Consider the following 16,225-nt stretch of genomic DNA (forward strand, 5'->3'; position numbering starts at 1 on the left):
ACCACAGCCATTTCTAGGACAAGAGAAAAATAACATTGCCATGTATATAAACCCTGGCCTTTTAAAATTCATTTTAGAAATGCTATCATCATCATCATTTCACACATAAAGTCAGTGGAAAAATCATTCATTATAAATACCACATCTGAAAAATATGGGTGTAGAAAGTAAAATGCAAAGTAAAGATGTAACAAGGTAATTATAAAATGAGGGTTTCACTGCTTTAACTAATGTATCAGTCTTCAAGATGAGCAGGATTCCTTTAAAATAATCATCTTAGGAGCAATCTACCTATTTTAATAACTACGCTACTACTCAAAGTACTATTTAGAACAACTCTTTTGGAATGTATTCAGATTAACAGTTTGCAAAAAAAATTCCATCTTAATGTTGTAACATGATTCTCTACTTCTGCTCAAAAAATGATTTTAAGCAGGCTGGCTAGAAACTATATCTATCAGATAAATATGGCTTTAAATAGTTTTTAGTAACTTCCAAATATCAAATTCACATTCAAAAAGAGAACTCACAAGTTCTAAAACAAGAACTTCAAAAAAAATTGCACAGTTGAAATAAACACTTTAAAGATAACATTCATTTGGGTAAAAAAAAAAATCTGGTATGATTACATTTATAATTGGGGGAATCATTTTAAAGTTCCCTTAAAATAACAGAAAGGACAGCATTTAAATTTAAAGTACATATTAAAAATAAAAATAACAGTAAAATAAATCCATATTCAAGTAAAATGTCAAAAATATAAAAATATTTACTATAATTCAGTAACAGAATAAATTAAACTTCATTTGTCTGTCAAATTATATTGTCCTCAAAATTATATAGCCCAGGCCAACCCTCTGGCATACCAGGTAAAGCCGTCACCGCCTGCTATGCCAGCATCCTACAAGGGTGCCAGTTTGAGTCTTGACTGTTCTACTTCGATCCAGCTCCCTGCTAATGTGCCTGGGAAAGCAGCATAAGATAACCCAAGTGACTGGGCCCCTGCACCCACATGGGAGACCTGGAAGAAGCTCCTGGCTCCTGGCTTTGGATGGGCCCACTGCCAGCCACTGCAGCCATTTGGGGAGTGAAACAGTGGATGAAAGAGCTCGCTCTCTCGCTCTCTTTCTCTCTCTCTTTCTGCCTTTTAAATAAGTAAATAAATCTTTTAAAAACATTTTAATACCCAAAAAATAAAAGTTTATTCTTTTTTTTTTTTTCTTTGACAGGCAGAGTGGACAGTGAGAGAGAGACAGACAGAGAGAAAGGTCTTCCTTTTGCCGTTGGTTCACCCTCTAATGGCCGCCATGGCCATCGCACTGCGACCAGCGCATCCCGCTGATCCAAAGCCAAGAGCCAGGTGCTTCTCCTGGTCTCCCATGGGGTGCAGGGCCCAAGTCCTTGGGCCATCCTCCACTGCACTCCTGGGCCACAGCAGAGAGCTGGCCTGGAAGAGGGGCAACCGGGACAGAATCCAGTGCCCCGACCAGGACTAGAACCTGGTGTGCCGGCGCAAGGCAGAGGATTAGCCTAGTGAGCCGCGGCGCCGGCCAAGTTTATTCTTTTCAATGAACAGCTTTAAAATTTTTTTCAATGGAAGTCTCACAGTGTTTCCTCTATTTCAGCACCTCTTTGAAGAGATCAAATTAATTTGCCCATTTCTTGGTTAACTTGTACAAAACAATATAAGCATCCTTTTTTTTTTTTTTTTTTTTTTTTTTGACAGAGTGGACAGTGAGAGAGAGACAGAGAGAAAGGTCTTCCTTTGCCGTTGGTTCACCCTCCAATGGCCGCCACAGTAGGCGTGCTGCGGCCGGCGCACCGCGCTGATCGGATGGCAGGAGCCAGGTGCTTCTCCTGGTCTCCCATGGGGTGCAGGGCCCAAGCACTTGGGCCATCCTCCACTGCACTCCCTGGCCACAGCAGAGAGCTGGCCTGGAAGAGGGGCAACCGGGATAGAATCCGGCACCCCGACCGGGACTAGAACCCGCTGTGCCGGCGCCGCAAGGCAGAGGATTAGCCTAGTGAGCCGCGGCGCCGGCCCTTTATTTATTTATTTATTTATTTTTAACATGTGGTAATCTTTTTGAAGAAATTTCCATATACTCCCTTTCATAAAGTCAGAGATGTCAACTTTGTCTTATGGCTGTATTCTCTATTAAATTGCCCAAATATCTCTTCCTAAATGGTTCATTTTTCTAATTAGCTCATTAGAAGAACAAAACTGGGAAAGCAGAAAATGTGCAAGAGTCAATTATTCTGAGTTCACCTGCAGTGAAGCACAGAGTTTTAAAGGAGAGATTCAAAGGATTTCTCCTGACTGCTGACTCAGAGGACCAACTGACTACAAGGTGAAAATTACAAGCCTGAAGATGCTAACAGTTAACATTTTTCATTCAAATCAAAAGTTACACAGTTTACCCTAAAAAGAAATTGCTTTCCTTATACTCAATCTTAACCTATGATGGTATTTCAAACATTTCATGGAAAAATGAAAAAATTTTAAATGCATGATTTCTTCGTAACATGTATGTCCCATTGACATTTTGAAGACTCTGAGGATCTCATGTAAACTTTCAAATTTAAAAATAATAAAGAGAAGCAAAATAAAGAGCATTCTTCATCCTACTTTGGCAGATCATACAAACTATCAAAAGCTAAAACAACCCTTGTAAGACCTATTGAAAACTTACCTAGAACTTCTGTAATGTTTTATCATAGTAAAACACCTTTGCAAATAATCTAAACACACTTTGTCTTGAAAGCAATTAAATAGGAGAAGAAAGTTAAAAATTTAAATAGGAGAGGAGAAATCAAAGGTAATTTTTACTCTTATTTCAAATATTGAATTGACTACAAGCAATCCTTGACTTATATAATTCAACTTCCAATGATTCATTTTTTGCAGTTTAGCCAATTATACCCTAATGTAAAGGGCACTATTCTTCAAGACTGCTAGTTGCTACCATTTGTGCTATATGAAGTTAACATAGTATTCATCAGCATTCTTTTTTAAGTGAAATGGAATAGAACTGAATAAAAAATATCAGAAACCATTAAAACTTTAATGGTAAACACTATTTCATGTAACTAATTTCAATTTTATTTATGTTGGTGTGCTATATGACATGATAAAAAAATGTATTTACAAAACATATTTTGTAAGTCACAGTAAAAAAAAAAAAAATTGAGGAGAGGAATGGCAGAGGAAATGGACTTAGGGCAATAAGCTCTAGGGTTAGAGTAGACATGAGAATTTCAAAATTGGTCCACTTCCTTAAGTGCTCAATGAAAAGCTTCCCTAGGGCTCCACGTATCAGTTAATAGTGTAGTCCCTTTCCCTAGGAACTTCCAGTTCAAAAGCAACACAGGCAAAGGCTCGCTCTGAGCTGTCTTGGACTGTGGACCCTACGTGCAGGCAGACTGCAAGGTGGGAAGGACTAGTTCTATGTGGAGCAAACTGAGGACGGAGAAAGATGATATAAACAGAAAATGGGAAAAGGGAGACCATCTCAAGACCATAAAGTAGAAAACTGATTTTCACATATTCTTCTAAAGCAATTCCAAAGGAGGAGATGCAAAAATATTTAGAATGGCAGCTTCAACAGGTACATTCAAAGACTCCCAAGAAGACTCTTTAGATGAGTAACATCAATTTGAGTGTATGAGTTTTGGTATGTTGGATTTAGCTTGGTGTTTTTATTTTCTCCCATTACTTCATGTTCCTACCTCAGATTTAATCTGCTAAAAGCACTGAATAAAAGAGTGGAGACATTTCAATGGTGAAGAATGCCATCACTTCTTATATAACATAGACTTGGGTCTGAAAATCTAAGACAGATTTTGAAATAAATCTGCAACTTTGCATTTTCTCACATATCAAAGAAAAACTTTACAGCCACTGAACAAGTGAAGAAAGTATGGTACAAAATCAAAAGAAGAAAACTCCAGGCACAAAGTTTTCAAAGGCAAAAGATCCTATGTAACAACAGCATGATGCTGCAAAGGAAATGCAGAAAAACAAAATCTACTGCTTAAGCTTCAGGTAGTTATGGAAATTTGAGCAAACAATTATGGGTTGGTTTTCAAAGTATTAAATGATTTAGGTCCCAAAACTCTGCCTCCTTAATTCCTTTACTCTTAAAAAAGTTCTTTCACTTTCTGCTTTTCTACAAAAAAGTCATAATTGCAATATGAACAAAGATTTTTAAAATTCTATATCCTAATAATGGCTCATCAAAAAACAATTTTGCTAGATTATTCTGTTATCATATGTTATGTATTCTTCTAAGGTTTTATACTATGTACTGTAATACAATGCTTTTAAAAAGCAAAAAATTGGTCCAAAAAATATATACATTAAGTCTTTGATCAAAATGTAATGTAGTATAATCTCTAAGAGAAATATATATACACTTAATGTCATAGAGCTCCTTTTCCACAAGTAACTTGCAATAAGTACAAGGAATGCCTGTATTTTCCAAATGTTTATTTTATAGATCATTTTAAAGTTGAGATGAAAAGATAAAGGAAGAAATTTAGAATAATAAAGATGTTTAAACAATATACCTCTTCCTCCTCCCCCTGGAAGCAAAGGTGAGAGTCTGAGTGGACCCTCCAACAAAGTTGGAGGGGAGAGAAAAGCTCTCGTTTCGGATGAAGGCCGACCCAATGGTGAGGGACCATAAGGGGAATGCTCTGGAATAATTAAAACAGCATATTTAATTTCATAGTTCCATTTAGCTACACTATAAAGTTAGAATCCCATTTCAACAATTACCATCCGGTCATCCTGCTGACTTAAATAAGTTCAACCCAGGCTCTGACCACTAATTATATCTTTGTTTTGCTATTTTTGCTATTATAGAATAGAAGTAAATATGGAGCCTGGTGAATTTTTTTTCTTTTTAATTTTTTATTAATATAAAGAGAATAGATTTTATGTATTCCATAGGTACAGTTTCAAGAAGACAACCACATTTTCCTGAGCCTGGTGTTTTTAACGTGTGTCTACCAAATAGAAATTTTGGTTAATAAAAACATTATTTGCTTAATCTTAGTAATTAGTATACTTAAGTAATCAGACAGATTAAGCAAAGATATTCTTGATATACTTTGGAGTTACAGAATGATTCAGAAGGCATGAAGTTTGTTTGGTTTTGTTTTGTTTTTAATGGCAATATGCTTCCAGATATTTCAGCTGATGAGGGTTGCAACATGGGTCAGATATGCTGTGTTATTTGAGTAAAGCTCAGATTCTGAATACTAGAAAAATGCAAAAAATACTCTAAAGCATCAGAAATTACTTTTGATTCATGAGTGAATAGTCAGTTCATATATACTAATTCATCAATTTATCTGCAATACAACCAAGAGCTCTATCATTTTACAAATTACTCCCAAACAATGTTCTAAAGGTCAAAAACCAACAACAAAAATCAAACAAACTTAAATACCACCAAAATAACAGTTTAAACATATTAAATTTTACTGTATGTGGCTTGATATAATATCCAAATCCGTTACAACAGAAAATCAAAATATTATTTATCCTCCCTGTGACTTTTGCATTAGGTTCAGATAAAAATTTCTTATTGTACAGTTTCCCCTTTCAACTTTGTTACTACTTCAAATTTGCAGTAATCTAATGATTTTAAAATGTAGACACATACTAATTTTAATGAATCTTAACTCCCAAAAGTGGTTTTTATTATAAGTTTCTTAAAAGGTTATTAAAATGGGATTCTACCTAAATATGAATTTATTATCACTGCCTCGGAAATGCAGCTCTATTTCAACCCAAAATTATTTGGAAAAATTTATTTTTAAAAAAGTTTGAGATCATTAAAGATGCTAACTCAATAATGAATGGACAAGAAATATAAAATATATCTTATAAGAATGGTATTTCCTTGGATGTAATTAAAGCAATCAAAACTCAGATTTTTTATCACCTTTTAAATAATTAAAAACCAACTATTTTAATTCACATTTTTATAATTCAAGCAAATTTCAAAATATAGTTAATAGATAAACAATCTAATGCTCTTCCATTTAAGTACTCCTTGTTCATTCATTTTCTCAAAAAAAAAAAAATAATTAGCCCTTTACTAATATGCCAAGTGCTTGGCTTTTAAAGGAAGTCAAGATACTAAACATTTATTACCTTACAAAATCCCACTGAGAAAGGAAGGCAGCAATAATTTTCATTATTGCTAAGGAAACAAAACCCAAAGGACTTTATAGGAGAGCTTAGAACAGAATCTTTCTTGGCTGCAAAATCTAAAATATTTCTAAATAACTGTTAATTTATACTAATATAAATTGTATGTGCAGTATATATAGATAAAGTTATAATATGTATTTTAAATGAGGGGTTAAGAAAAACAGACTACCTCTGCCAAAGGTTGTATTTGGAACATCAAGTGCATAAGGATCTTTTTCTAAAAGTTCAAATTTAAACTCTGTTTCAGTTAATCTGCAAATAAAGAACAAACATCTCTAAGTTACTTGTCCAAGAGAAACCACCCACATTTCAAGAAAAATGCCACTGGTATAAACAAGCTACTCTCACTATCTCAACATCTTCATGGAAGAAACAGATCTAGAAATACTCTGATCAAAACACCTTTCTGTATCTCCCACTACTTATTCTGGGGTTGCCAATTTCTTGCTGCCTAGGGATAGTGATGTTCTACTGAAGCTGGAATTGCTTTGTTTCTTCTTCAAACCAAAACTACCTTGAGTCCTAAACCACAAAAGCTTAATCATTGAAATGGAAGAGCACGGCAGTGTCAACCTGTTCAAGTCCCTCATCTTGAAATCAGGTTTAAATGATTTATTCAAAAATGACAATTGCCAAGATTAAAACACAAGGTTCATGGTTCTGAGAAATGTAGGCTTTTCATCGTAATGAGACCCAACTGATTTCAATTACAATATAAAAGCAGAATTCTATTAACTCATCCTACTATTTTACTACTAAGCTTATCTTTAAAATGTGACATTTTAAAAGAATCTTATTTCTAGTTCTTGATCATCTGACCTGAAATAAAACATTTAATCAGCTGATTTTGATTTCTGAGAGTAAAAAAGACTAGCAAGAGGACTCAAACTAATATTGAATAATGCCAACAGCACATTCTGGCAAGAAATCAAAGCAATCTGGCAAGACTACGCCCATTCTCACAATTACTGTCCCCTTCCACTGTACACTGCAGACTTCTATTCTCCCTTTCATTTTGTTATTATTAAACAATGCCATCAGCACAACAAAACTGGGGGATGGATCATCAACCTGAGTTGCTGAAAGCATGACTATGTCAGAAGTTTATCCCTTCTCTTTCCATCCCTTTTTACCACCCTTCACCTACTCTGGTTTGAAAAACTTGAAATTCTACAGAAAAATCTGTGAAATTTTCCCCAAAGTAATACTTCAGTGACCTAAGTACTTCAAATCAACAAAAAAAAAGTAATAAATATTTCACAATGAAATATGCTAAATTCATTGTGAGCTTCCTTATTTATCCTTTCAAAATTATTACCTAATTAATAAAATAAAAATAACATCAAGGTTTTAAAGTGTTACCACTAAGATACTTACTTTTGCCTATTATAAGCATTTTCTTTCCTTAAATCATTGAGGTTTCTTTCAGCAGTTCGAGCTGCCAACTTAAAGATAATAACATATTTTTTAAATATTTATATAAAATGTAAATGAAAAATAAGCATAAACATCAGTGATAGTATACAAGTATCACAGTCACTTAAGTATCCATTTTAATAAAATCTAAGTAAAACCTTTTAAACTTAAGGAATTATTGAAAAGGAAATGAGTTTCAGGTAAGCAGATGACATAAGCTTATAAGACTGGAGTTCAACTGTGTATTTGCCAATGAATGCTGCTATCTAGATGTGAAATCAAGGATTATTTATTATTCAATATTCTAAGAGCTATGTAAGAGGATGTAAACGTAAGCCAATGAAAATAGAGACTCAGAGTTATGCATGGCAACTTAGGCTATTTTCAACAAGGTAATCATCTCTGGAGAAAAATCACTATAATTCTGTGAAACCATAAAAGTTGAAAATAGTTTCACAGCATGCCAGGAAAAGCCATTTTTTAAAATAACGGCATATAATCAGTGCATGTTGCATTTCCATTAAGTATACAGCATTATATAAATCATCACGCTTGTCTGATATTTTTATTTAATAAAAGACTGAAAATCAGAGTGTATGTTATAGAGAACAAAGTTTTCACAACATGATAAATATCAAGAAACGCATTCACCTCAAACAGTCAAGTGGAAAGGTTAAAGGCACTCTGTGGACTCTGCAAAATAGATGCAGCAGTTTTCTGGCACATCAGACTGGCCAAATTACCACAATCCACTAGGTCTATCATACAAAGGTAGGTAAAGTCGCTTAGTCTTTAACGTTTTACAAATATAAGGAACTTAGCTTAGTATGTAACTTTTTACAAATCAAAGGAATTATACTATCAAATTACATTCACCTAAAACTGAACGTAGAAAGGTGCTTGGCCAAAGAATAAAGTACGTAAATATTCATGAAAAGCATAAATTTTAGCCCTTGCTATCAAAACAGATTATATGTATAAATCTTCTTCCAGTGTGTAACCATGTAATCAATTCTTTACTTAAAAAAAAAAAAAAAAAAACCCAAAAGCAATTTGTTAGTAAAATAAACCAATTATTTAACTATTAACAATGCAGTACCAGAATTATCTCAATGTTTTCTTTTTTTTTTTTAATTTTTTTTTTATTTGACAGGTAGAGTTATAGACAATGAGAGACAGAGAGAAAGGTCTTCCTTCCATTGGTTCATTCCCCAAATGGCCACTACGGCCAGCACTGCGCCGATCCGAAGCCAGGAACCAGGAGCTTCCTCCTGGTCTCCCATGCAGATACAGGGGCCCAAGCACTAGGGTCATCCTCCACTGCCCTCCCGAGCCACAGCAGAGAGCTGGACTGGAAGAGGAGCAAACGAGACTAGAACCCCGTGCCCACACGGGATGCCAGCGCCACAGGCAGAGGATTAACCAAGTGAGCCACGGCACCAGCCCCTCTCAATGTTTTCTACAATTAATGTAACACATTTGTCTGTTAAGTGTTAGGCACAAAAATATCACAGGTAATAAGTTATTACTTAAAGATATCAAAGATATGCTACCAAAAATAAATATATACAGAACTGATGGCAAATACTTAACTTTTTTTATTCATTTTATTTGAAAGACAAAGAGACAGAGAGAGATCTTCCACCCACTATTCACTCCTCAAACGCCAAAACAGCCAGAACAAAACCAGGCCAAAGAGGAGCCCAGGATTCGATCCAGATCACCCACCCGGGTGGCAGGACCCAAGCACTTGAGCCATCATTTCCTGCCTCCCAGGGCACACATTAGCAGGAAGCTAAACGAGAAGCAGAGGAGCTGGAACTCAAACCAGGGGCCCTAATACAGGACCAAGTATCTCAAATAGCATCTTTACTGCTACACCGTTGTCCACCCCAATTTAGAGACGTTGGCTTGTTCCCAAAGCTTAAGCCAAACCGTGATTTCAATGACTATACTATACTCTAAAATGCTGTATTCAAATATTGAACACTCATAATAGCAAAGCAATTCACAATATACAAAGCATTCTATAAAGAAATGAAATAAACAGCCTCTGTCTGACAGAACTTAAAAATCTCGTAGTAAGGACAAATAAAGATGATCACAGAGTAAGGGCTGGCATTTGGCCTTGCAGTTATGCTGCCAGTTAAGAAACCTTGTTCCGGGGCCGGTGCCATGGCTCACTTGGTTAATCCTCTGCCTGCAGTGCCGGCATCCCATATGGGCGCCAGGTTCTAGTCCCGGTTGCTCCTCTTCCAGTCCAGCTCTCTGCTGTGGCCCAGGAGGGCAGTGGAGGATGGCCCAAGTGCTTGGGCGCCTGCATCCACATAGGAGACCAGGAGGAAGCACCTGGCTCCTGGCTTCGGATTGGCGCAGCACCAGTCATAGTGGCCATTTGGGAAGTGAACCAACGGAAGGCAGACTTTTCTCTATATCTCACTGTCTATAACTCTACCTGTCAAATAAATTTAAAAAAAAAAAAAAAAAACTGTCTTTAAAAAAAAAAAAAAAAGAAACCTTGTCCCACATCAGAGTACTTGGGTTCAACTCCTGGCTCCACCTCCTAATCCCAATTCAAACCCTAAGAGACAGCAGTAATGGCATAAGCACTTGGTTTCCTGCCACCCACATGGGAGGACTAGATTGAGTTCCCAACTCTCAGTGTCAACCCAGCCCATCCTTGATCATTGGAGGTATGTGAGGACTGAACCAGCAGATAGGCACACTCACGTATGAACATGTTTCTCTCTCTCTCTCTAATAAATTTTTAAAACACATTTTTATATATATACACAATGGAATACTAGTCAGGCATAAAAAAGAATGGAGTCTTTTCTTTCAGAACAACATGTATGCAATTGGAGGCCATTATGCTTAAATAAGCCGGTTCCAAAAAGACAAATATCATGTTTTCTCTGATTTGTAATAATATACAGAATACAAAAAAAAAAAATGTATATGAGTGAAACTGACATTTTAAGATTTGATTACGGTTTATAACCTTTGTCTATACTCCTGAGGAACAGTGGTTTTTCTACTTACTACCAGTTGAATTGTCTGTTTAGTAGAAGGTTATGTTTGTGATTATAAAGTAAATTGAAAGTATGTCATGTAAAAATTAAATGTAAAATAAAAAGGAAGGAGAAAGGGTGAAAGCGAGGGAGGAAGGGAGGGAAGATAGGATGAGAAGTATCACGCTCTTAAAACTGTATATATGGGGCCAGCACTGTGGCGTAACAGGTAAAGCCACTGCCTGCAGTGCCAGCATCCCATATGGGTGCCAGTTCGAGACCCGGCTGCTCCACTTTTGATCCAGCTCTCTGCTATGGCCTGGGAAAGCAGTAGAAGACAGCCCAAGTGCTTGGTAGAAGATGCCCCAAGTCCTTGGGCTCCTGTACCGGTGTGGAAAGACCCGGAGGAAGCTCCTGGCTTCGGAGCGGTGCAGCTCCAGCCGTTGTAGCCAATTGGGGAGTGAACCAGTGGATGGAAGACCTCTCTTTCTGTCTCTGCCTCTCCTTCTCTCTCAGTGTAACTCTGACTTTCAAATAAATAAATAAATCTTTTAAAAAATACATAAAATTTGCTCCCTTTATATAAATAAAAAGTTTTTAAAACATTTTAAATGACCACAGTAAATAACAATATATTCATTACTGGACATGTAACAAAGCACTATGTAAATTCAAAGGAAGAAAGGATTAAATCTAACAAGGTGGAGCAAAGAAATGGTCAATGAAGAAAGTAACATCTGAAATTATAAGGGTAAGAAAGTAGAAACAAACTAAAAGTTTAATAAATGTGAAAGGTCCCAGAAAAATATCTGTAATATATTAAGTAAAGAAAGCAGGCAATAAATGGTAAAATATAATGACAGTCCTTTTTTTAAGTATAAATATATATATGCTTGTGGTAGGTATTGTGGCACAGCAGACTAATCCACCACTTGGGATACCCACGGCCCATATCAGAGTGCCTGGTTTGAGCTTCAGGTACAAGAGGCCTGCTAATGTATCTCAGAGGCAGGAAGTGATAGATCCTTGCCACCCACATGGGAGACCTGGATGGAGTTACCGTCTAAAAGTGCTCAATAAAGTAATCAATGAAAGTGATATTGATTGCTTTTTTTTGTGCCTTTCTTCATGATCTGAACTTTTACTGTTGTCATTTTGTACTTCCTTGAGGAAAGAGAAAGAGAGAGAGAGACAGACAGACAGACAGACAGACACAATGAGCTCTCAACAACTGTTTCACTTCCCGAATCCCACAACAGCTAGTACTGGGTCAGGACAAAGTTGGAAGCCAGGAAATCAATCCAGGTCTCCCACGTGGGTGGCAGGAACCCAGTCGCTTAAACCATCACCACTGCCTGCCAGGGTCTACATTAGCAAAAGGCTAGAGTCAAGAGCTGGAGCTAGGGGTTGAACCCAGACACTGCTGTATGTGATGGAGACATCCTAACTGGCATCCTAACTACTAAGCCAAACAACTGCTCCAATTTGAACTTTTAATAAGCAAATATTATTTTTACAAAATCAGAAAACTATCTTTTCATGGAGATGTAAGGGACACATCTTCTATGTATTTTAATTTAATGTCATATTTACTCAACAACAAACTCAAGTACAATAACAGAAAACATACAAGATTTAGAATCTGAAAGATTAGGATTTCAATCTCCACTCTTCACTCTATGATCATGTGACCTTAAGCTGTTTTCTCATCTATAAAATCTGCAATTATATCTACAATTATTAACTAGATTAAATGAGTAATTTATGTACAATATTTTTAAATACAGTGCCTAGAACACCTAAGAATTTAATGAATCTCCATCTTTAAAAAATAATCTACATAAGTATTTAGAAAATGGTGAGAAGTGGTGAAGAAAACTAAATCCATCATCAACCCCAGCCAATTCACTAACAAATCTGCACTCAAACTCTCAAAACCAAAGCATGGGGCCAGCACTGTGGCGTAGTGGGCTATGCCTCCACCTGCAGAGCCCGCATCCCATATGGGCACCAGTTGGTGTCTTGGCTGCTCCTCTTCCAATCCAGCTCTCTGCCTATGGCCTGGGAAAGCAGTAGAAGATGGCCAAAGTGCTTGGACCCCTGCACTTGCATGAGAGACCCAAAAGAAGCTCTTGGCTCCTGGATTCAGCTCAGCTCTGGCCATTGGGGCCATTTGGAGATAGAAGACCTCTCTGTCTCTCCCACTGTCTGTCTCTCCACTCTCAAATAAATATATATATTTAAAAAAATAAAATAAAAGGTCTCTTAGAATTGGGAACAATCTTAACATTGAATAACATACTCTCACACTCTATGATCCACTCCAACAGACCTAAGAAGCATTACCAATCTTCTGTACAACAATAATGATGAACAGCAGTTAACATTCACTTCATGATGGGGCCTGCACTGTGACATAGCGGGTAAAGCCGCTACCTGTGGCGCTGGCATCCCCTGTGGGTACCAGTTCAAGTCCTGGCTGCTCCACTTCCGATCCAGCTCTCTGCTATAGCCTGGGAAAGCAGTAGAAGATGGCCCAAATCCTTGGGCCCCTGCACCCATGTGGGAGACCCAAAAGAAGCTCCTGGTTCCTGCATTCGGATCAGCACAGCTCCGGCCATTGCAGAGTGAATCATTGGGGAGTGAACTAGCGGATGGAAGACCTTTCTCTCTCTCTCTGCCTCTCCTTCTCTCTCTGTGTAACTCTTTCATATAAATAATAAATCTTTAAAAATAAGAAAAAAGATCTCTCTCTCTCTCTGCAATTCTTCCTTTCAAATAAAAAAATAATTTAAAAAAAATTCTCTTAATGTTTACCATGTATTAGGCACTTGACAAACCACTATATATTGCGTTATTTAATCATCACAATAACCAATGAAATAGGTTCTAATGAGACCGCTATCTTATAGATAAGGAAAATAGTGAAAGATGAAAAAGCCAGAACACCAATCAAGTCAGGCTGATTGCAGATCCCATGTGCAAACTGTGCAAACTGCCTCCCCTTGAAGACTCCCAGGGACAGGTACTCCAAAGACAGCTACTGCCAACAGTCCTACATGTTAGTGCTCCTTCTTCTAATTAGTCAGAATCTGCACCCTCATCACTTCCTCACACAGCTCCTCTGGGGCACAGAAACTATTTCTCATGATGGTCCTTTTTATAATGTACACCAAGTAATTCAACACTGTGAAGCACTTAACAGAGCTCTATGAGTTTCAGAACTAGAAGGGACTTCAGTTAGCGCTTACTCCAATCCCATTGTTTTACAAATAGTTAAAAAAGATCCAGAGAATTTTTAGTTGGTCTACAATTAATAAGGGGTAATCCAATGCTCAAGAATGTAAATCTGGAGCTGGCGCCTTGGCTCACTTGGTTAATCCTCTGCCTGCGGCGCCGGCATCCCATATGGGCGCCAGGTTCTAGTCCCAGTTGCTCTTCTTCCAGTCCAGCTCTCTGCTGTGGCCCAGAAGGGCAGTGGAGGATGGCCCAAATGCTTGGGCCCTGCACCCGCATGGAAGACCAAGAGGAAGCACCTGGCTCCTGGCTTCGGATCGGCGCAGTGCCGACGGTAGCGGCCATTTAGGGGGTGAACCAACAGAAGGAAGACCTTTCTCTCTGTCTCACTCTCTCTCTCTCACTATCTAACTCTGTCAAATAAAAAAAAAAAAAAAGAATGTAAATCCATGAATATGACTATAACACATCTCTCCATCACTCTAGGAGAGTATAGGCTCTTTTTAAGAGACAATGTGCTGAAAGCAAAGAAAGAAAAATGAGATTTTGTGAATAACCGTGATGTAACATTGTATTTATCGCACAAGGAACATAATTTCACTATTCATGAAGTTAAAATTAAGTGAATTTTTTAAATACTACCTTTTTTCATCTAACTTAAATGTGCAGTGTTTTTCTTTCTTCTGGAAGAAAAAGCAAATTTAACAAAAATAAATAAAATAAAAAATATTAAGGGAATTTAAAACTTACCCAGTTATCATGTGCTTTTTTTTCATGGGACATAATCTGAAAAACAAAATCAATTAAATGCTGTTTTTATTAAATGAAAAGCACATCTATGTGTGACTTAGGACATAACTCACAAATTCAAAAATACTCCAAGTATCTCTGAAGCCAGTAAACACCATTTTAATGCAAACTTTCATGTACACATGATCTATTATGTATGTACATGTAAAGGCAATTAAAATTTTTAGTTAGTAAACTTCCACTCTATGTTCTTTTTCAATAATCAACCACAATAGGAGTTATCAATTACAGGTAACTAGGCTGAGTATGAGACCCCAGTGGTGATTTAAGATCTGTTTTTGTTTGTCAATTGTAAGCCACTTTTCCAATAAAGCAGGAGACACGGTAACTTTAAGATTTTTTATCCAAGGTTCTTTGAATACCTGAAAATGTAGAAACATCTCACAGCCACATGTAACACCTTAAGAGAGGTATACAACTGATCAAGTAGTCATATTCTCTATCATTCCAAATATAAGCATGTATGAGCACATACACACACACATACACACATACCTGCCCTTGATAAGAATGAATGGTTCTCTCCAATTCTTCTTCAAGATCTTTGGCTCGCTTTCTATGAAGAGCAAATAATTATTGTACTGTTAATATATAATCACAATAATAGACTATACTCTCGACTACTATAATATTAATTAAAAACACCCAGAGTTTTCTACTTCATGTATAAAATAACTCCAGAACTTCACATAGTGAGAAGTTAACATGAGAGGTTCTCAGATCTATTTCTTCCTGATCTGATTTTAATATTAATTACATTTTAAGAGTACTACTCTTTAGGCTTATCGAAAACAAAGATCATGTAAAGATTTATACTGTATGTGTGTGTATTTTAAGGAGTATGATCCTAGAAGACTTATTCAGATATCTGTAATCTTAATATGACCATAGGAAACTAACAACCTTTCAAAAAAAAAAGTTACTCATCCCCTTTATAAGACTAAAAAGATAATTTCTTCTTTTAGATAAAACCCAAGCTTACTCTTCCTAAGATAAAGTATCACAACTATTCAGATACAGCTGACTCTAACCCTTTTTCTCTCTAGGCTTTCTATTATTTCTTTGAACCAACTGAGGAATGATCCAAGATGAAAACTAGACTTACAGTCTTATAAACACTTCTGAAAAATGTTAATTATGCAACATATTTTTTGCACACTTGCTAAATTAATTATTATACACATTCTTCCCCATTTGAACCAAAAACTAAAGACCTTGAAATAAGTGTCTATTCATAAATTTCTTGATAATAATATATAATAGAGATCAATATTCAAATATGAGATGGCTAAAATTCACAATCCTGAAAGGAAATCATTTTCTTCCTTTTTATGTTTTCTAAATAATTACATAATAGCAAGAACTTTGAATTTAAAAAGTAGTACAGGGTGCAGTGCTGTGGTGCAGCGGGTTAATAACGCCCTGGCCTGAAGCATCAGCATCTCATATGGGCTGCTCCACTTCCAGTCCAGCTCTCTGCTATGGCCTGGGAAAGCAATAGAAGATGGCCCAAGTCCTTGGGCTC

At 36.6% G+C, this 16,225-nt stretch overlaps 1 protein-coding gene across 8 annotated transcripts in view; it reads right to left on the minus strand.

Annotated features, from left to right (window-relative positions):
• The window catches only part of MIA2 (MIA SH3 domain ER export factor 2), a 121,736-nt gene that overhangs the window by 22,217 nt on the left and 83,294 nt on the right, over window positions 1-16,225 (minus strand). For all 8 annotated transcript variants that reach the window (XM_062205230.1, XM_062205229.1, XM_062205226.1 and 5 more), the window contains 5 exons: window positions 15,196-15,256; window positions 14,641-14,676; window positions 7,604-7,671; window positions 6,396-6,478; window positions 4,570-4,698 (listed from right to left, as the gene is read on the minus strand). In XM_062205230.1, the coding sequence (XP_062061214.1) occupies window positions 4,570-4,698; window positions 6,396-6,478; window positions 7,604-7,671; window positions 14,641-14,676; window positions 15,196-15,256 (377 nt within the window). The remainder of the gene's footprint in view (window positions 1-4,569; window positions 4,699-6,395; window positions 6,479-7,603; window positions 7,672-14,640; window positions 14,677-15,195; window positions 15,257-16,225) is intronic.

Source organism: Lepus europaeus, chromosome 11, assembly GCF_033115175.1.
Source record: "Lepus europaeus isolate LE1 chromosome 11, mLepTim1.pri, whole genome shotgun sequence".
Taxonomy (NCBI): Eukaryota; Metazoa; Chordata; class Mammalia; order Lagomorpha; family Leporidae; genus Lepus; species Lepus europaeus.